This window comes from Apteryx mantelli, chromosome 12 (assembly GCF_036417845.1).
Source record: "Apteryx mantelli isolate bAptMan1 chromosome 12, bAptMan1.hap1, whole genome shotgun sequence".
Classification (NCBI taxonomy): domain Eukaryota; kingdom Metazoa; phylum Chordata; class Aves; order Apterygiformes; family Apterygidae; genus Apteryx; species Apteryx mantelli.
Window position 1 is genome coordinate 3,590,385 of NC_089989.1, and position 21,131 is coordinate 3,611,515.

At 45.9% G+C, this 21,131-nt stretch overlaps 1 protein-coding gene across 4 annotated transcripts in view; it reads right to left on the reverse strand.

The window, feature by feature from the left end:
- Positions 1 to 12,832: 12,832 nt before the first annotated feature.
- FLNB (filamin B) overlaps positions 12,833 to 21,131 on the reverse strand; it is an 82,598-nt gene continuing 74,299 nt past the window's right edge. For 3 of the 4 annotated variants that reach the window (XM_067303727.1, XM_067303726.1, XM_067303729.1), the window contains 5 exons: positions 20,860 to 20,992; positions 19,592 to 19,768; positions 16,646 to 16,864; positions 15,437 to 15,640; positions 12,833 to 14,682 (listed from right to left, as the gene is read on the reverse strand). In XM_067303727.1, the coding sequence (XP_067159828.1) occupies positions 14,495 to 14,682; positions 15,437 to 15,640; positions 16,646 to 16,864; positions 19,592 to 19,768; positions 20,860 to 20,992 (921 nt within the window). In that variant the 3' untranslated portion in view covers positions 12,833 to 14,494. The remainder of the gene's footprint in view (positions 14,683 to 15,436; positions 15,641 to 16,645; positions 16,865 to 19,591; positions 19,769 to 20,859; positions 20,993 to 21,131) is intronic. The other variant, XM_067303728.1, reaches the window with a different exon arrangement.

Genomic DNA, 21,131 nt, shown 5'->3' on the forward strand with positions numbered 1-21,131 from the left:
ACAAATCCAGAGTAGCTCTACTTACTACAGCTGGATATATACAGTATTCACATCAGCATCAACGTAGTAATTGGTGCATAAAAAAACATATGCTAGAAGGTTACTTACAAATCATTTCTGCAGCAGATTTGCATGCTTCCCTAATTATTTTATTCCAGTCAACGTTAATCCAATATACAAGTGCCTGAGGACATGTCTATTGCTCCAAAGGTCATATGAAAACACAAGACAGTGACATCTGGAACACTTGCGAGTCACTGGGAACGTCCTGTGTGCATCTCGGTGTCATAGCAGTTTATTGATCTGATAAATGATGTGCTTTCCCCTGCAGTTTCTCTCTTCAGACTGCTTTCCAAACTATCTCCTGATAGCCACTGCAAAACAATAATGCTAAATCCTCACAGCATCTCATATTATAGGCCATAGTCGAGATCATCTTCCTTTCTGACTGTTGTAAACAAAAACTAAAAATCTGTAACAGATGCCAGCTCACAGGCCCTTAATCACGAACTTTCTACTACTTCACACCGTTTTTTTCAGCATATTCTTTAATCGATACACTTTTTGGTTAAGCCTGGGTTCTTCAGCTTGATTTTTGTAGCCATCAGTAGAGACTTGTTAACATATTTGTCTTTGTATGACACCAAGCACATAGTCTGTAAATGGTCAGCATATAATAAAACACTAGAATCTGCCTGTCTCTCAGTCATGATCTGTTTCCCGTGTCTCACGCATGCGAGCAAAACGAGAATTTCCAAATGTTGCAGTAGTAGCAAATTTTTTTTCCATGCCTATCACCACTGGCAAGCAGATGAAACCATCTCCTACTCTATCCGAGGCTGCATCTCAGTAGCATAATTTCAGTCTGCTAGATTTCTACAAGATTCCTTTTCAGTACTATTTTGAATAACTCGTGTCATCAGGCTATCCCCACAGACGTGTAGCTTGCACGCCTGCCAGCTGCATCACAACCCAGACCCATTCCCAGTAGCTCTCTACAACGTCTCTAATGTTATACAGTCGTGTAGTATAAATGATGCCCACGCTTTTACAGAGGACATGCTTCAAGTCCCTTAGCAATCCCATTTTACAGAATCAACCTCCTTCAAAAAAAAAGGATGGAAAAAATGTTCATTCTGGCATAAGCAGCACAGTTACCTAGGCAGCATATGGAAAAAGCACTTTCATTGTCATTATAGTTATAAAAGGACATTGATATTCACCCTTCTACAATCTAGCCAAATTGTGACACTATTTGAATTTGTGGCTTCTAATTTACCTTGGGAACATTACTGTAAAAATATTTAAAGCAATCCACTATGTATTTCAGAAGAAACTGGATTATGCCAAGGTGTGTAAACAAACTTTTTATGTCAAGGTGTTCTGCTGATAACAAGTATAAACTGGAAGTGCTCTTTCAGTTAGCAGTTCTTCCTCTGCTATGCAGAAACAGCAGAATACATAGTAAACTTCATATAAAAAAGGTATAGCTGCTTCTGATAGTCTGAATTCTTGCAAGGGTGTATTACTATCGTCTATTTTGATGATCACTGACACATTAATTTTTATACTCTTTGCTAATAATATACACTTTCTTTTTTTTGATCAAATATGAAGACATGAAAAAATGCACTGGACAAAATTTTGTCACTTCACAAAAGAAATTCCCAAAACAGTGAATATCTCCTTCTCTAAGTCCATGAAAACTGAAGAGCTCCCTGATGCGTCACGTGAGGCCGTTCAAGCAGCGCTTGCTGCTTAAGCTGCCACATCCACTCGATGAGGCCTTTCCTACAACTGCCGGCTTCTAGTAAATCGCCCAGCTTGTGCTTCAGAGCATACTTTGGATATCTTTGTCCTTTTCATGGGATGTTCTGCAGTGTTAGTAGTGATAATTTTCTTTTTAGAGTACTTAATTTTAGAGTAGAAAAGGGGAAAATCACTACCAGAATTTTCTCAATCCCCTCCTACCAAATTATTCAGCAACTTGAACTCAGTTCTCTGGCTTTTCTATGGCATTTAAAATTTTGTATTTAGTGAAGCTGCTTCCTGATCTTGAACCAATAGCCTTGTTAGTAACTGCTGACTTTCCCAGCAATACTTGGTATAGATCTCTCATGTTACCTGAGCAAAGAGATTTTAAAAACAGATTTCTCTTCATTAAAGCTTTCACTTTTCACCTTTCACATTTCCTGCTACAAAATTGCTGTACCTGGTAAAAGACTTTGTTTTTCAAGAGTCTTGCATTACATTCTGCTTTCATGTATTTCCTAGTGTTACCTAGTACCATACCCCCAAACTCCAGCATAGGGCACCTTTGCAGATTACAGCTGTGATAGCAGAGATGCGATAACTGGTACAGTTAAAACAGCTGTAGAATAGCTCCCCTTGGCTGAAGGGGGGAGGAGAGAAGTAAAAACCAATTATCATCCTTTCTGAGCTCCTCTGCCAATGCCTCTGTCTACTTTCATCTGTCTTGTAATTTAAGCATTTGACAAGACCTAGTTTCTTATTATTTTATTTACTTATATACATTTATCTGTTTTATTAGTTCGTATTATTTTGCCATGCTAGTTAGTTCTTTGCAGTACAGCACAAAATAAAATGTGTGGGCCAAAATCTGAACTAACAAACAGGAACCATATAATTAGGTAGAGGGCTACTGACTTATATTGCATAATCAGATACTGTCTGGATCCTGAAAATATGTCCTGAGGGATATATGGTTCCAGCACAGCTAAGCAAGTAGTTTTGCATTTACCTTTGCATTTTTCATATTTATTTTTTGTCATATTTAAGCTCTCTGGAGCTTAAGGTCCACAGAAACAAATTAAATTCACCTTTTGTTGTGGAACAATAAATGGATAAAAGATTTCACACTATATTAGGCATACTCAGAAATCCAGCACAGCCCAAACTAAGACTCAACAGTGAAGTCAAACCAAAAGAGGGACCACAGAAACTTGTATCTCTAAAGTTCTGCTGGCTTTACCGTGCTCAAACGCAGGTATAGCCTACTGGCTGAGGCAAGTGTATGGAGATCTACCATCGGTCAGGCTCCCCATCGGTGCTACCTGCGCAGAATCCGACTAATCAGGCAGGCTGAAAAACAAGTTTATCCATGATCTATTTTGGATGAATACAAGGACTTAAAAAAAGTGCCTGTGTAGAAACTGTTTATAATGGAAAATTCCACAAATGAAAAACAAGGAACCATAATACTATACTTTGAATCAACAAATAATATTCTTCGAATCAATTTTGCTAAAATGGTGTGATTGAAGCATTAAAATTGATTTAACAATCTGAGTTCAGTTAATATTTTGTTCATTTAATGTAGAGTTTACACTATTGTAAAAGCATTTTAAAAAATCAGCACTGGGCAAAATTAGCACTCTTTTTATGATAATATTGTTAATTTAATGCATGACTTGGAGTTATACTTCAAAGTGAATTGGAAAAACATGCCTTTTCTCTCATTGTTGCTGACATCTCTGTTCATGCACCGGTGAATTGACCTTAAATTTTAACACAGACAGCACAAAATTACTCCTGTATTTCAACATTTTTTTTTCTAATTCAATCATCTAGTCCATCAATTTCAGATAGATTTGGCAACAACCTACCCATGAAAGCTAAAACAATTTTTAACATTATCTTTTTATGTTTATTCTCTGGAAGGACCTGCACTGAACACTCTTGTGTTATATATGCATACAAATATAGTTAGAAGAATATTTAGTAAAAGATGAAATGGACCTAACGGATATGAAAGAACCCAGCCAGTATACTGCTAGTGGGGTTTTTTGCAATCCTACTGCATATTTGCAAGCGCTAATTGAATTTTTAATGATGTTAGTGTGTAGTGACCATAACTCCCATTACATTTAATGAGAATCTTCATTTTGTGTGGAATACTGAAATGTATACCAACAACTTGAAAAGCAGCTTGGAAAGCTTTTAAAAGTTCCTGTACTGGGAGATATTGTAAAGGAACAACAAAAAGCTAGCAACACAGCTGATGACCACAAATCTTGCACGACTGCTTTTCAGCCAGACTTCAGCTTTCCACCTGCTAAGCTCCGTTTCCTCCTCTTCCATTGACCCGGGCACTGGTTCGCTCAACACCTTTCATCACGGCCCCCACTGCAATACCGTGTGCTGGCTCACCCCCCTCCACCTGGGGTGCTGGAGAACCCCCATCACAAAAAATGAGGCTGAGCGCCGCTGCAGGTGCGTTGAGTGTCATCTCTGCCAGCTGACGGCCTTTTGTAAGGCGACTCGTCCCTGCTCCCGCGATTCTGCTCTGTTCTCTAACCCATCAAGCCCAACATTTTTATAAACAACGTCCGTCTTCTTTCAAGGGATCAATTAGCAACTAGGTTGTCTTGCTCTAACCTCATCTTCTCTCTTGGCTACCTTAAAAGTGCTCTTCCTTCTTCCCGACACAAGTACGAAAGTTTCTCACCGGCCTGTGTAACCTTTCCAGGTGCTTCACCCTGTCTCTTACTCAGCCCTAAGTCCTCTCTCACGTCTTTCATCGCTGTTCTCCCTGTATTTTCTTCCCTGGCTCTTTTCCCTCAAAATGCAGGCACGCCTTACGGTTCCCCCCCTCACAAAAGACCCAAAAGAGAGAAAACTCCTTATTACATCCGACTCCTCATTCCTGCCCCATTTCCTCACATAACGCTTCTTTTGCAAGTATTGTTCCCTTAATCGGCACATGTAACACAGCCGTACGGCCGCTCAGGCACAAAACTTGGCCTTCCTCTTTCAAGCGTGCTGTTTGCCCAAATTCCCCCATATGTAGCTCTCCTCTGCCCCACATTTTACCCTGGGAAGAGAAAAAGGCATTTGGCTCTCCCAACCCGCGCGCCACCGGGCTCTGCCTGAACGAGGAAACTCACCTCTGCTGGCAAACGCTCGCCTGCAGGTAAAACCTACACGGACTCGCGAAAGCAACCGCCAGCAGCCGTCGGGCCGGAGCGACGCTGCTGGAAACGCAGCCGATGGCACGAGGGGGTGCGCGGCGCTGACGGGGCCGCGACCGAAAGGGGCTGCGCTGGCGTGACTCACAGCGGGCAGGGATGGACGCCCCGAGGGGGCTGCAGCGCCCCATGGCAGGCAGGGACGGACACCCCGAGGGGAAGGAGGCCGCAGGGTGACCCACGGCGGGCAGGGACACCCCGAGGGGAAGGAGGCCGCGGGGTGACCCAGGGCGGGCAGGGACGCCCCGAGGGGAAGGAGGCTGCGGGGTGACCCACAGCGGGCAGGGACACCCCGAGGGGAAGGAGGCCGCAGGGTGACCCACAGCGGGCAGGGACACCCCGAGGGGAAGGAGGCCGCGGGGTGACCCAGGGCGGGCAGGGACACCCCGAGGGGAAGGAGGCCGCAGGGCGACCCACGGCGGGCAGGGACACCCCGAGGGGAAGGAGGCCGCGGGGTGACCCAGGGCGGGCAGGGACGCCCCGAGGGGAAGGAGGCCGCGGGGCGACCCACGGTGGGCAGGGACGGACGCCCCGAGGAGAAGGAGGCCGCGGGGCGACCCACGGCGGGCAGGGATGGACACCCCGAGGGGAAGGAGGCCGCGGGGGCAACCCAGGGCGGGCAGGGACGCCCCGAGGGGAAGGAGGCCGCGGGGCGACCCAGGGCGGGCAGGGACGCCCCGAGGGGAAGGAGGCCGCGGGGGCGACCCACGGTGGGCAGGGACGGACGCCCTGAGGAGAAGGAGGCCGCGGGGCGACCCACGGCGGGCAGGGCAAGGCTGCCTCCTCCACAGCGCTCAGAGGATTCACAGGCTTCAAGCTAAGCATATATGTAAATATTTGCAGTACCAAGGTCCTACAGAATGGCAGTTAATCATAGGAAAGACCTGTCAAGCATACCTCTGGGCTCCACTAAATTATATTTCGCCTATCAAAAAAGATTTATTTTTTTAAGTCACATATGCTAGGCTTTCATTCATGTTATATAAAGCATACGCTTCAAATCCTGGGAAAATTAATAGAGACACAAGCTATAAATCCAGACTGATTTAGTGACATTGCCAGTGTTTTTTCTAAGTGTGCAATATGCATTCACAGCTATGAAAATCAGCTATGAAAGCCTAAGAAATTCTAAAAAGCAATTTAAAAGCATTTTCCCAGGGGATCCCGGGGAAACAGCACGCCGCAGGACGGATATCTGGCAAGCGTTGCGAGACTTGGAGGGCAGCGAAGCTATTTTGATAACCTTCTGCGAGAGGGACCTGCTGAATATTAATGATTACTGCAGATTTCTGATGAAAAACCGCTTCAGCCCGTCCTGCTCTAAAGGAGCCCTGACATGGTGGTGTCTCACGGAGGGACAGGGAACGCCGCGGGGGTCATTTTGCTGTTAGCTTTGGGCGTACAACGCAGAGAGACCTCGGGAGATTTGTACTGCTCCCCTTGAAAGGGAAAACTTAGCACTCTGCTATTAATAAATGATTATTTAAGGTGTTTTCATATCTCTAAGTTATCATAATATGGGGGGAAAAAAATCTTTTTTTAAATAAACATTTGCTTAACACGAGTCGGAGTGTTTGACGTTTAAAGGTGTCGGTAACAGTGAGCTTTTGTTGCCGGGCCACCGGCGCAGAGCCGGGCGAGCCGTGGGTTTCCGCATCCCTGCCCGCCGCCGCGGAGGGAGGCGCTTTCCGCACCCCTGCCACTTGCCCTTTCCTCCCCTTCGGAGGAGGCTCGCTGGCTGCCTGGAAAGCACCACGGCAGGCTGCCGCTGCCCAAGGGCAGGCAATCCTGCGGCTGGGATATCAGGTAATAACGACCAAAAAATGCTTTAAAAGGAGTCTTTTTTCAACCTCAGAAAAATCACTCTGTAAAAAAGTACTGTGCGTTCCCTGCATTAACTCTGTTTCACTCAGCTTCATCCTAGTTTCTATCAAGTGATGCCTGTTTCTATATAAATCATGTTGGGCAGTCTTTTAAATGTGATTACGACATAGTTTATTTCCTTTTCTTTTTTTTTGGTTAAGAAAGGTACATAATACCTTTCTGTATTACAAGAACATTTCAACAGAAGGTAAAAAAAATTGAAAATGAAATCAAATCAGTTTTAAGTAAATACATTTGAAAGCTAAAACTGAGCAGGGAATAAGGCAGGTTCTGAATTTGAAGCTTCGCATTCTTGCTTTCCACAGAATGAACAATTAGAGTGAAATGTAATTATAGGCGGGGGTTGCATAATATGAATAAAAACAGAGTCCTGCTAAGCAACGGCACAGCAATCTGCATTACTAATACACGCAAGAAACGTTGAAGCGCAAGAAAGCACACCGCTTTTTGAGGGTGATGGAAGAATCTATTTTTCTAAGCAGAAAGTAACCTGCACAGTTCTAGACCTGGTATGAACTGCAGCCTTGATAACATCTCCTGACAAATTAAGTATGGTGGATTATCTTTAATATACAGTGGATTATATTTAATATATTAAGATAATCAATTACATTGATACTGGAAAGGGCAAAGAGCAGCCCTTAAGCCTATTTGCATCCCACACCCCACACTGTAGGTTGCTGAGTGCCCCCAGCTGCAATGAATCCAGCAGCCCCCTTTGCACAGGCCTCGCAGGAGACACAATTTAGCACGTTAATAGAGCAAGGCATCGAGTGCAACATCCCAAACATCATCATCAAGTGTTTATTATCTTACAAGCAGAATAATATACTAGGCTCCAAATGTCATGAAAGGTATTTCACTGGAATGCAAACACTGAAAGAAAAGAGCAACTTGTACCCGGCCCTTGATGAATTGTCTTCTCTGTCGCCGGTGGCAAGGGGCCGAGCAGGAGCAGTAAGTTGCTCCTTTTGGAAGTAGCGGCACTTTAACACTTTTTTTTCAAGAAGGCTAAACCAACTTTGAAAAGCAAGCCCAGCACTGGCAGGGTAAGGCTGGGGCAAATTATACAGATCGCAAAGAAGTCATGCCCTGGCACTATAAACACACGCTCAGTTTTACTCACGTGCAATTGCTTAAAAATCCATGAGTCCACTTGAAAGACTAAAATTAAGCACGTTCATGGACACCTACAGAATTAGGGCCATGTGGTATCTAAAGAGAAATAAAATGCGAGAGAAATGCTATTTTTCCAGAAGAAGCAGGGCTTTGAGATAAAAAGAAAGGGTCGAAGAGCCGTGCCCTCGGAGGGGCTGCCACCACCTTGGGAGCGCGCGGCCGCCTTTCGCTGGCCGACCCCCAGGGCACCTCTTTCTGGCCCCCCAGCTGGGGGTTTAAAGGAGAGCGATGAGACTGTTGGTGCCTTTCCAAAGCCAGAACTCCAGAGCGGGCGAGCCAGGACCAGTTCCCCACAGAGGAGCCCTGCGCACTCGCGTTGGTCCTGATGCGCCAACGCCACAGTGGAGAGCCCCGCGGCCCGCTGCAGCGGGGAAGAGGCACCGCACACAAATAAACCCTTCAGGTCTCCTTCTCTCCTTGCAGGGGGGACGGCAGGGGGGATTGCTGCCCCTTCCCTTGCCCCCGCGAGGCAGCGGGCACACTGCTACCAAGGCAGAGGAGCGAGGTCCCGGGGCTGGCTACAAACAAGGTTTCAGATTCCAGATCTCCTCCCCACCTTCAAGAATTTCACAGTAACCAGGAGTCAAAAGGGAGCAAAGTGTCTTAAATAACAAATTCATGAAGCACTGAATTGTGTCCTCTGGAACAGTCATGCCCCAAAGCGCAGCGGAGAGTATAATACAGCTTTTGTACGCAACGCGAAGGACACCCACAACAAACCAGGGACCTTTGCTGCTCTAAGGAAGTACTATGAGCTAGGCCTTCAACAAGTTGCCTCCTCCAACGATCACGAGACTTTTTGCATCTTTTGTATCACATACAATACAACCAAAGATGTCCATTTATGTTTGTTAGGTGATGCAGAAAGCAAGCGGCCATGCTGTCAGCAAGTTTAAATATAACTTGTACGTGGAGCAGCCCTTAAAACTATCCCACCTCCCCCAGGACAGGGCTCCAATGCATCGCTTAGAAGAAAAGCCACCCTGCAGGAGATGCTCTCTCAATTGTATTTTTACAGTGAGGCTCCACAGGACTAAACACTATTCTCAGTTTTGAGCAGTACCCACATATATGAGGTATCTCTATCTATTACCATCCTGGTTCCAGTGTTGGTCATCAGGAACAGATGCGGGCAAGGTCAGAGACACCCGGAGAGGTCTGAGGGGGCACTCCAGCACCTCCACAAACCGAATGAGAAAGCCACAGGCAGCAATCACACACGCAATGACCCAGGGCAAGACAGGAACGAAGACAGGAACAGCAGCGCAGGGATGGTGAGTGGTGACTGCTGCAGGATAGACTTAGCAGAATGGAAAGACAGACGGGCTGGGCGAGGGCAGCAAGCAGCTAATGCTCCTGGGTATCATGTCCAAAGGTGGCCTGTTGGGACAAGCAGGTGCTGCTGGCGTAGGGTTTCCAGCTTTCCGTGAGACTTTCCAGCGTCTGCAGGGATCTGCGTCTGTAGTATCCACCCTGCCAAGAGCCACTGGACGAGGCACACCAAGCGCAGCAGAGGAACACACAGCAGGCAGGTGGCGAGGCTGATGCGAGACATGCTGAAGGCTGGACTGAAAGCTCAGTGGGTGGCTCAGGTAAAAGCTACTTTTGCCAATACAGAGCTACACTACTGCCCATGATTTGGTGCCCTGCTGGGACCATCCCAGAAATAAGCCACCAATAATTAAGCGCTTCACAAAGATGAGAGCTTGCAACAGGAAGTACAAGCAGCCAGAAAAGGCTCCTTTTTCCCTTACCCAACTAGCAACTCATCCCCTTGCTGCGAGCGTTAAGAGGAAGGACTGAGCAGTGGAGACAGCCATCTGCTGCCCTCGTGCAGAGCAGAGGCAATGGCAGGCGTGCAGAAACCCTGAGGGCATGGATCATCCCGGGGCCAGTGTGCAGCAGCTGAGGGCCCCACTGTTGCACAGCTTCAAGGCCAAGACCCACAAAGACTTCCAGAGCTGCAGCAACTTCTTCCTTGCACTAACAGGGAGAGCTACCTTAGAAACGTGGCTGAGAAACAGCTCCCCTCTTTCAGCAGCAAGCGTCAGCAGCAAGCGTGCAGACCACAGCCCAGGCTGGACGGGTGGCCTTGAGTCACACTGGGTCACTGGTCACTGGCCACCAGCAGGCAAGAGTCCAGCTTGCTACCAGCAAAGACACTGCTTGGATTTAGTTGTGTTCACAGGAGAGCTTGAGGGAGCGGAGAAAAGATGGAGGAGCTCCCAAGGGACACATGGGTACCATGGTGGCTGAATCCTACTGCAAACTGCTAACCAAGGAGAGATTGTAAACAAGTAAAGAATGGAAGTTCAACCAAATTTGCAGGAAAAAAAACATAGTTGACTTCCACAGCTGGAGGCAAAACATCCAGTCCTCTGAAGCAACATGGGACTGCTTCAAGCATCACCAGGCTAGTGGAGCCATGTAGCTGAAGGACAGTGCCTGGAGCCCTGTGCCATGCTGGTGCTGCTGGGAATATGGCACGCAGTTTGTAAGCCACCACGTGCAGCTGAGTTCCTAAGTGCCCAGGGGGAGCTGGCAGACAGCAGCCCAGTGGTATCTCGTATCACTGCGAGTCTACCCAGCCAGTAACAGGCACTGGGACACCAGCACCCTAGGACACCACAAACTGGAGCCCAACAGTGGCTGTCCTCACCCAGGGGACTGCTGCTAAGGTGGGCAGTGCAAAGGGAAATTTCCAGCAAGGTGCCAAAGACTTAAAGCAGAGCCTGGAGTCCCACCATGGTGCTGTGCTTTTAGATGTCTAACACAATGCATTCGAAAAGTTTGTCTTCAAGAACTGGAGCTCAACCACTTCCAAGTGAGCTCCACTCCTTTCCCGACTATTGAAAACTGTTGCAACGAGCCTGCAGTAACAACATAGCTGCTACTCACAGGAACACTTCCAAACCCATGCAGTCTCCCAGAGTGTGGGACTCTCTGCTTGGCCTCCTTGCAAAGGGTCAGCCACATGCAGCATTTGCAGTAAACAAGCCCCTGGAGGTCCAAGCCAATGACTTCCAGCTGAGCTTTGTTTGCCATCAGCTGCTTCTGCTCCCAGTACCAACTGTGTCACCTTGCACCCCTGCAGCGAAGCCGCACCTCTGTGATTTACAACAGCGTCCACCCAAGGGAGGAGGCACCTTGGAGGCGGCTGGCTCACAGCAGCACCTCTGTGTTTTGTACCACCAGCTCGGGTTGCATTCAGTGCCACCTTCCAAAGAAAACTTTGCTAGACAGAAACCAGCTTCAGCGCTCTGCTGCTTTACCTTCTTCTTCCCCACTAACCACGTTCAGGCGTATGTGGAGGCACTTCACTTAGTATGCACACAAGACCTTCTGAAAGCAAGACCCAAAGACCTTAATGACAGCCATCAGACTAATATTGGAAATAGTGCACACTGAAAAAATGCACAAAAATACTCTATTTTGTGCAACTAGAATGCAGTATCTCTAGCTGTATTATCAATATTCACTTTTGGAGTTGACTGTACCTTGTTGCCAAAGAAGATCAACACAGTCAAGTTACACCAAAAGCTCTTCAATTTGAGAATATGAGAATACAGGACGTTTGCTGTATCTAGCAAGTTAATTCTTGTGGTGTAAGCGCTTGAACGTTTAGACAGTCACACCACAGTTTTTATTTCCTACACAAGGGGGAATTGCTTGTTTTCTATTGCAACTTGAACCAGAACTTAGCGTTTGCTAGAAGTAATGTTAGACAAGGTAACAATCATGGCCCATCGATTTCATGAACAACTCCCATTAATTTCAGCTAATGTGATTAGACCAAGAAGCCAAGCAGTAACAGGCAAGAGCAGACCAGGCAAGAGCAGTTATTGGGCAATACAAGTTGCACAGACACAAGGCTCCCAGGTTTACTCAATGCGACAGCTGTTACCACAGTTTGTTTTTTTAAACATTAAATAGGAGGTTCAAGCTGACGTAGCACAAAGCTAATGAAATACAGTTAACTATAAAAAGGAAATAATCTGATAAACCTGGGGCAGGAAAGTCCTTGGCAGCAGCCGCCGTCCCGCTGTGTCTCAGGTTTCACCACGGCTTCCAGCGGGAGCCGTGTTTGGGAAAACATCTGCTGGTCTCCATGGCCACGTCCTGCCACGTGAGACCTGGCCAACCGAAGGTGCGGCAAGTCGCTGGAAACCACCTTTTGCAAAAAACCTAACGGCCTCCGAGTTGCTACTGGCAAGTCTTTAGGAGCAGCTTCTGGGGTCGTAGGCAGCAACGCGCAGCGAGATCCACGTGCCTGCACTAAGAGAGGTTGTGAGCGCCTGTGCCGGGCGCCTGTGCCGGGGGACAGGGACCCGGCTCGGGGTGACGAGGCCCCGCGGCCCCGCACAGCCTCCAGGAGCCGCACCGGCACCCACGGGGGCTCACCAAAACCACTCCGCATAGACGGTCAGCTGCAGCCACAGCAGCTGGAGAAAGGGCTAGAGAAGACATGCCAGCTGTTCAGTTTGACTGTTTACTGATTACCTTAAATCTAAGCAAAAAACCACAACTATATGACAATATCATGCACTGTCCACACTCAGCCCAGCACACTGAAGCCATGCTTAAACTTTTTCAAGATGTTTTATTATAGGAACCAAAACCATCGGATTAAAAAAAAACAGAATGGGACTGAGGTTGTGCCTAAGTTCTTAAAGGCTAGTTGCACGGCTCACAGGCTGGATGACGTTCAGGTTGCCTGAAGCTGCTACATGCTATAGTTTTAGTTTGAGTTTTATTGACTACATATGAAAAGAATCCAAGGCTGTTTTTAACATGCACATTTTAATGAAGCAAACATTTCTATTTAATAAGTTATAAGATACAATTTTACAATCCTGCATTTTATTCCAGTTTATTTTGTTTTTAATTCCTAGTTTACAATGTAGTGAGCATTTCACATTAAGGCACAAAAGAGCACAGTAAAAAAACAAAACAAAACAAAAAAAACCCCCAACCTTTCTATATTTCCCCAACCTTTCTATATTTCCCCAACCAACTGTGCTCACGGGTAGTGCATCAACACACAACTACAGAGCTGTAAGCGTGAACTTCTCCATAGGGGCAGACAGCAAAGTTTCAACAGGTTTTCAGTAAATCCTAGTTTCTCTTAATCAGAGTTAAAGCTCATTTGGAGGGTTTTTACTAAAGCCCCAGCAGCTGACAGCAATTCAGATGCGCGCTTGGAGCGTAGCATTGAGCAATTCGGGACAAACCTAAGAGCCACGACGGAAGTTTTTGCTCCTCAACCCTCAGGAATCCCCTGCAGAGGAGGGGGATTTCGGGAGAGCAACGAGCAGGCTTCGCTCAGGTCCCTGGACTCGGATGCAATAAAACGACTTGCACCAAACACGGGTTCATTGATTCGCCTTGGCATTACTGGCAGATTCGCACCGCCGCCCTGCCCGCGATGCCCAACGGCAGGCGCCGTTTCCGCCCCGGGTCAGCGCTGCACCATCGCAGCTCCTTGCCTGCCCGGCAGCCTCGAGGGAAACCGCGGACCATTTTCCCCAGTAAACCGCCACACTCTGACCTGCACGAGTTTTCTGTCAGATGAGAGCTACACCTGGCTTGATAAGTTACAGGCTTTATTAAACCCAGCCAAGCTGGAGGCTGTTCTTAAAAAGAAAATAAATCAAGAAGAGTGTGGGAAGTTACATGTAAAGCAAAGTTACATAGGTTTCACCAGTATACCAAGCTAATTAAAAAACACATTACTAGCGTCCATGGCCAAAAAACTACCTGTATAGATTTACAAAGCGTTAACATAGAAAGGCTGAAAGCCACCAGGAAGTAATTTTCAGTCTGCTTTTGGTCCGCTATAAAAGACAAACTTTTCCTAAATGTAAACCCATTAGCAAAGCATTTTCAAAAATGTTTTAAATTTGAGTGGTAAAGCCACTTTTAGTAGCTTTTTATAATGTTAAGCATTAAAATTGATCAAGTATACAAAGGCACCTATTATAGTACCAGTTTTACCTCATTTCTTTACAGAAAAGAATTTGAACTGGGGACAGCCCAAGTTATATTCCATAACTAAAATCTAAAGTCTCCAGTCAAATAAAATCAGTAGTTAAGATACCCAATTACAAAGACAAATTCCAGTTTTCAATTAACATCGAAAGTCTTTAACATCCGCAAGGGAAATTAGTGTCTAGTTATCCACATGATTCTCCAAACATTGACAGTGACCCAGACAGTACTGCAAAGGTATAATTTTGAAGAGGATATTAAATAGATTTACATTATGTTGATAATTAGGATGGAAGTGAAATGCTTGTAAAAAATAAAGTTACAGAACTTACTTCTGAATGTATTGAAATGTGAGCTGTGTGTATCTAGATACTGCATTTTGCAACAGGACTGCACCCGGTATAACTCTAAGTCTGAATTGCAAACGCAAAGATTGATGCAGACGCTAGATGGGTTTAAGGAACCGTGACGTGAAAGGGACTGCCAGGGATGTGCTCGTCACCCCATTTCACCGCCAGAACATAGTCACCCTTTTCCTTGACGACATATGTTACGTTGTACTGATGGTTTCCCAAATGCTTCACAGATACCTCTTCGCACGGTATTGTAGGCCCGTGGACGCCAACTAACAGCATATTTGAACCTATGGCACAATAAAAGATCATTAGCATCTGTAAACTGAGATAAACAGACACGACTGTACCATGATATTAGCTCTATAATACAAGGCATTTATTGTTTTATTTCACAATGTACAGAGTGGTAGTCTGAGGTATGCTAAGCTAATTTGGTATAAGAGGGAGTTTTATTTAAAAAAATCTTCAACCTCATTGAGGCAAGGGTTTGTTTGTGCATTTTGCCAGACCTGACAGGCTACCGCTATCTAATTACAGCACAGGAGAGATCAACACTGTGAGAGTGAGCAAGCATTGCCTTTCAAGGACTTCTAAAGAAGTCAGTACTAGAGACCAGCGAATAATGCTGGCCTGTAATTCATCCACCACAAAGCTTGCAGATGATGATCGTGCCATAACCTGGTTTTCTTTCAGTGCACCTGGCTCAGGTAAGTCGTTTCGAGAGAGCCTGGCATCTTTGCAGCCTCTACACTAGGACTGATCCTGTTGAGCACCATGTAGCATTTACAGTTTTTCTTTAGAATCAGGTCAAAATCTCAATCTCTGAATTTTAACTCTACAAAATGCCCATTTATAAAAGCTCAGGTCTCAGAGTGTTTCTGAGAGCTCACATTAGTGTCTAGCTGCCAGCTCAAAGTCCTGCTCTTTCTCTTTCCTAATGCAGAGTCTGTAATTAACTGAAAGTTGTTTTAGGGCAAAAAATGTCCAGCTAGACCACCACAGCCTACAGCGGGTTTTGAGAGGGAATTCCTATATCCATACCTGCTTTGCTGCAGTCCACAGAGAAGGTGCTTTTCTGACCCACAAAAGCCTTTGAGAGTCCTGCTCCTCTGGAAACCACCTTGCTAGCATCCGAGGTGGATTTTGGAATGGCACTATAGCAAGTTTCAGTTGACGACCTCGTCACCGATTCTACCATGATTGAAGACGTTTCGTTTGCACTGCCTGGGCTAACCAGTCGCTGTCCTAAAGAGAGGAAAGATTTCTGACATTCAGATTCACCCCCTCAGAAAGACTTTTAATGAGGAAGCTTGGAAAACCCCCTAATGATTAACACACTAGTATTCTGCATCCAAAATGCATTTTCAGTGAGAGAAGCAATTTCCTACTTCTGTATTTGAGCTAACATCTTCCAGTAACTCTGGAAACGATCCCATCCCAGAACCCTTAAACACCAAGATACATTCAGTGGTTACAGGACAACAGGAGCTTCAAGATTCATTAAGCAAAGCTGGCTGCTTAAGAAGAGTTAATTGGGCTCCAATCACCAAATGCCCAAAATGACTTGAGTTGGCAGAAAAGCAGGTGCAATTTTGCAACACCCCTTTTTGAAAGCAGAGCACATCCAAGCCCAGGGGCACGCAGTCCCTACAGCCCACTCCCAAGACCACCACCATGCCAGGACCACCAGTACACCTTCCACTAGCTCAGGGGCAGTATTAGAGATGCCTCTAGTCTGTGCTTAAACACAGTATCCGAGAGAGAAAGAGCTTCCTAAGGGTAAAATCAGCCTTCTTCACATTGTCTGAAAGTCCCCCAGACATTACTAGCCCCTTCGATTAGGTCACAACCATACTAAAAAGAGACAGAATCAGGGGCATCATTTGTACTATAAGAGTCAATGTTTAGGGTTTGGGGAGAAAGCAAGGAAGCAAGTCGTATTTCACCACTGTCAGTGCAACATCCTAGAGCTAGTTCAAGATTTAGTACTTCCCCGTGAAGCTGCTTTACAGCTCTTCACCGAGTCAAGCCAGTGAGACTAACACTCCTGCAGCCTGCAGACATCTCTCAGCCCGTTCTGAGACACGATCCCTAATCTAGGATTTGAGGGGAGTGGGCAGAAACTTTTTGTGTCTCATGTTCTTGGGCACTGGGCACCTAAGCCCAAATGCCACAGTTTCTCAGAGGGACATAACTGCCGAATGACACAAGCTGCTTTAGGCATACAGTAAACACTGGTTAGCTTTTTACCTGTAACCTTTGCCTTGAAGGGGCTGCCCACTATGTGGTTAGGTCCACCATATTTAATTCCAATTAAATAGTTTCCTGGAGCCATGGGTGTGTACATGACTTTGTAACCTTCTGGAGCTTCCTGGCAGTCCATTTTCACCTTTGATGGCCCTTCAATTGTAACAGAGAGGGTACCTGGACCAGCCTTGGTCGTGTTTATGAAAAACTCCGACTGTAATCCTAGAAAGACGTAGCACAGTAAGACACACTCCTCCTTACACCCGCTCGCTATAAAATAACCCTGAATTATTAAACAGGAACTCATGATTCAATACAAGATTAGGTGACAGTACATCGAGCACTCGCTGCACAAATCTGCATTCGTGGTGAGACAGCTCACCTTCACCCCCAGCCTCCTCGGGCAGGATCAGAGGGGGCCGGGAGGGCAGCCCGAATCCGGAGGCTCTGAGCTCCCCGGTTAGGTGTCCTGGCACCCATTGCCATCAGAAGACTAGTATAGAGAGAAAAGAACTAAACTCTTAAAATGAGAGCCTTTTTCCTGGGATTTGGAGCCTGCATTGGTACAGCCTTCCCCATTGCTAAGCTCAGGGAAGTTCAGAGCCTTCTCCCTGAACGGATCATAAATCAGCAGTGAAGGGCCCACAAGAAAGCAGCAGACACAGACGGGGTGAAGTCTTTGGAGGACACGGGTGTCTGAACCGCTCTGGAACAACACTCCAAGCAGTGTGTGGAAACAAAAGCTCGTTTAATTACAGCATCTGGTTAGCATAGCTGAATTATTGCTGCTAATGCCTAGCCAATGACACCATGCCAGCAACACAAGAAAAATTTAAGTAAGGCTTTCAGTCCCCAAATAATTTACTGTCAAACCCTGGCTTCAAATACGTATCTTAGGGCTGTTGTGTGAGACACTGCCGAGCAAGAATGAAGCGCTCAAGCTCAGTAAAAAAGCAGCCAGTTACAGGAACGTTTACTACAGCTGAGACTGAAGCATATATAGAAAATGTGGTGATAAACTATGAAGAAGTTTCGTGTCTTTCCACACGAGACACTGCTGTGTTGCAATGCCGGAAGAACCCAGATCCGATACAGGATTGTACCGTCCGCAGGTCTCTTAGGACTAGATCCGACCGCAGCCGCCTGCCATTTAGCATGCAAGATGGCAAGGCTGACTGCAGACAGTTGGGGTACAACCCCCTTCTCTCCCCTCTCCTCCCTACTACGACTAGTAAACGGGTTACGCTAACAAATCAGAAACTACAGGAAAGTTCATTTCCAAAACAGCAAGTTTCACAGATTCGCAGTAAAGCCTTCTTGCTCAGAATTCACTCTTTTTGCCTTGGGTCACCAATGAAGGCTCACATTGTTAGTCTGCAGACTTTCTCCCCTTCCCCGGGTGGACGTGTTTCAGGTACTCAGCCACCGGCTATTGAGATCTCCACACTGGATCATTGTTCGCAATTGCAGTTGGGGCTGCGCTCAGCAGCTCCCAGGGCACTGAGCTTTTAGCAGCGGCCAGCATTCAACAAGGGGGCACAGAGTAACTTTCCTGAAGTTAAACAGTCTATTTTCATTAAAAACAACCCCGAGCACCTTTATAGATGGAGAAAAATCCTCCCCCCCCCCACTCCATTCCCTGATGCATCAGTGGCTAGTATTAATGAGGGCTTTTGTTTCCACCTATTAAAGCAGTACAGGCTATATCATCTTTATTCTATATAGTATAGCCACACTTTTCCAAACCCAGCTGGTTGGTTTCTCCAGAGCAGCCGAAGCTTTGGCTGAACAGCTGCAGTATTTTTTTTGCAGGGGAAAAAGGTGTAAAATGAAATCCTCAAAAGAAAGAAGTAGATAGGATAACGGGAACTAGCTATCATTGTGCTCATCAAAAGGGAAAAAAGTGACTTTTATTCTTCTAATCAACAGCATGTGTGGCCCATTTAAGCACACAATTAAAAAAATAAAAGTGCATATCCTGCAATGTTTTTGTATTTTCGTACAAAGGCCAAAACCATACAAATGAAAAAAAAATCTACATTCTTGAGATGAGAACTGTCAAATGGGACAGCCAAAGCAGTTAAATTGGTGTCAGACTTCCAAGAAGAGCCAGCATTTATGCAGCATCTGAAGCACGTATAAAACACTTCAAACAGAACACAATCCACCATATTCCCTAGACTTTACACATCGTATTACATTTAACTTGCAATTTCTCAGCAGTTCCAGCACCACCAGTGGAAAGCTAAGTGGGTACCCTGCTACCGAAAGAATTAATGGGGGAACGCAAGTTAGAGCGCAAGACTGGCAGGATGGGCCACAACAGACACTCAAGCTCACAGCCAGCTCAATAACCGCGCTCACTACACAGAGGGAAAGCTTCGGAAAACCCTGTTTTACTATTACTGCTCATTACCAAGTTTGATGAAAGGAAGAAAAATAAAACCTATCGATTAACTTGGTCCCCCCTCGATATTTTATGAGTTCTGGAGCACACATGCGCTATAGTCACTGACTTGCTCTCCAAAGGCTACATAACTCTTCAAAACTCTCCATCCTTTGCAGACTTCATGTGTGTGAGCCGCGCGCGTGGAATGGAGCCAAAGCATTTCCAGAGCTCTCGGGGACCACCTAAGTTGAGCTACGCTAACTGGCAGAGATTCGTAACTGAGCTGCTAACCAGTTCGTGCGAACTGTTGCTGCAGTTGCCGGTTTGCAGAGGTTTTAGTCCATTAAGGGTCAGCACAGCCTGTAGACCTGCTAATTGCTGGTTATACGAATTCAGGAGCATGCGAGAAAGCAAAATTAGCCTTCACCCAAGATGGCAGAGAATGTGTGTTAGTTCAGCTGCCTCAGCAGGAAGAGTCATGTAAAAATGTGTCTGGAAACAGCTTCTAGTTCTTTCAGAAAGCGAACAGGTTTGTACGAGAGCTCGAAAAGAAGCGTTACCCGTGGTGCCGCTCTCCAGGCCGGGGCCGTAGGCAGTGACGAGCGCGGGATTGCCCGCCTGCCCAGGCTCGCCAACGCGAACCTTGAAAGGGCTGCCCACCACGTGGCTTCCGTTAAATTTCACGTCAATCGAGTGAATGCCGTTTTCGTGGGGGATGAACCGAACAGCATACTTATCTGAAAGAGAAAAGGGGCTTTGCTGATGTTTCAGGGATAGCATCAAAAAAATTAAATTCAACTTTTTTTTTTTTTTTTTTAAACAACCCAAGCAAGACTTCCATTACTTTTGACATATTTTGATCCCAGCTTAAGCAAACTCAGCTAGACAAGTTACCAAGCTCATATTTAATTAGGAAAAATGTTTATGACAGGAGGTGCCATGGATTCCATTTGCACCTTGTCCTCTAAGAACTGATCTCAGCTGTCATCTAATCTCCAGCTTGAGCTTTAGGGTTATTTCCTCACCTGTGGACTAAAAGTGACAGTTTAATCATAGCCCAACCTGTTAGTGCAGAACTAACTGTGCACAGGACTTCTCTAAGAGAAGCAGCTGGGACGAAGCAAGCCAAAAGTTAACAGTGGGTTGGCAGTTCTCCTCTGACACCATAGAAATTGCACCTTTATTTGAGAGTCATTTAGCAATTTGCTGATATTTAACTTTTTTGTTGCACGTTAACCCAAAGGAGTGACTGACATTCCCCAGCTGGACAGTGGCTAGACTGGCACAGCACAAACAATAATTTATTCAGACTTCAACTTAAAACGAAAAGCTCATTCCTGAAACAGGTGCTAACCTTTCTGTAGTGTTTGCTTACGTTCAGTTGCTTTGACGTTTCACATGAAGGAGTGAGTGCAAGTTAAAAATAAACTACTAGCTAAAGATGGAAGCACAGCCTCGAATAATGAGCTTCTTCACTGGCTAAATTCAACGGCCACATCATATTTCACCCCGTTCATTTATGAATATCATCACTGTACCTTCACTGGCAAGCCAAGACTTTATGCAAAAACCCTGCAGACTTCCCCCTTAAATGTCAGTATTTTAGACAAGTTAGGGCCCAGTCATTTAATTAACTATCTAGGAATGAATATAAACCTGCTTGTTCAACTCTTCCTGAAGCTGTTGACAACGTTATTTGCCAAGTAAGGTGCTTATTCCTTCCACAGGCTTTTGGCAAGCCAAAGGGACTAAACCCACCGGCTACGCGGCAGGAAGCGCGTTTTGGAGGTCACCCCGTTTCTTGTTGACAAGCGCACTGGTTTCTCACCTGGCTCCAGCTCAGACACATGGCATTCTTCGACAGCTCCGGAAGGGCTGTGGACTTTAGCATCAATCTTGCCCTTTGCCCCGTTCAGCCTTATAGCAAAGGATGCCGGCTGATTAACTTTTAATCCAGACTCCTGAGAATGCAACAGGCAGATTACCAAATTTACACTTTCATTTCAGACAGTGCAAGGTTTGTGGCAGGGAAATAACCGCTTCAGCACAATTTTTTAAACTTCAACAAAAGAGGTAAAGTCGTGGCTTGAGTTAGCTCTT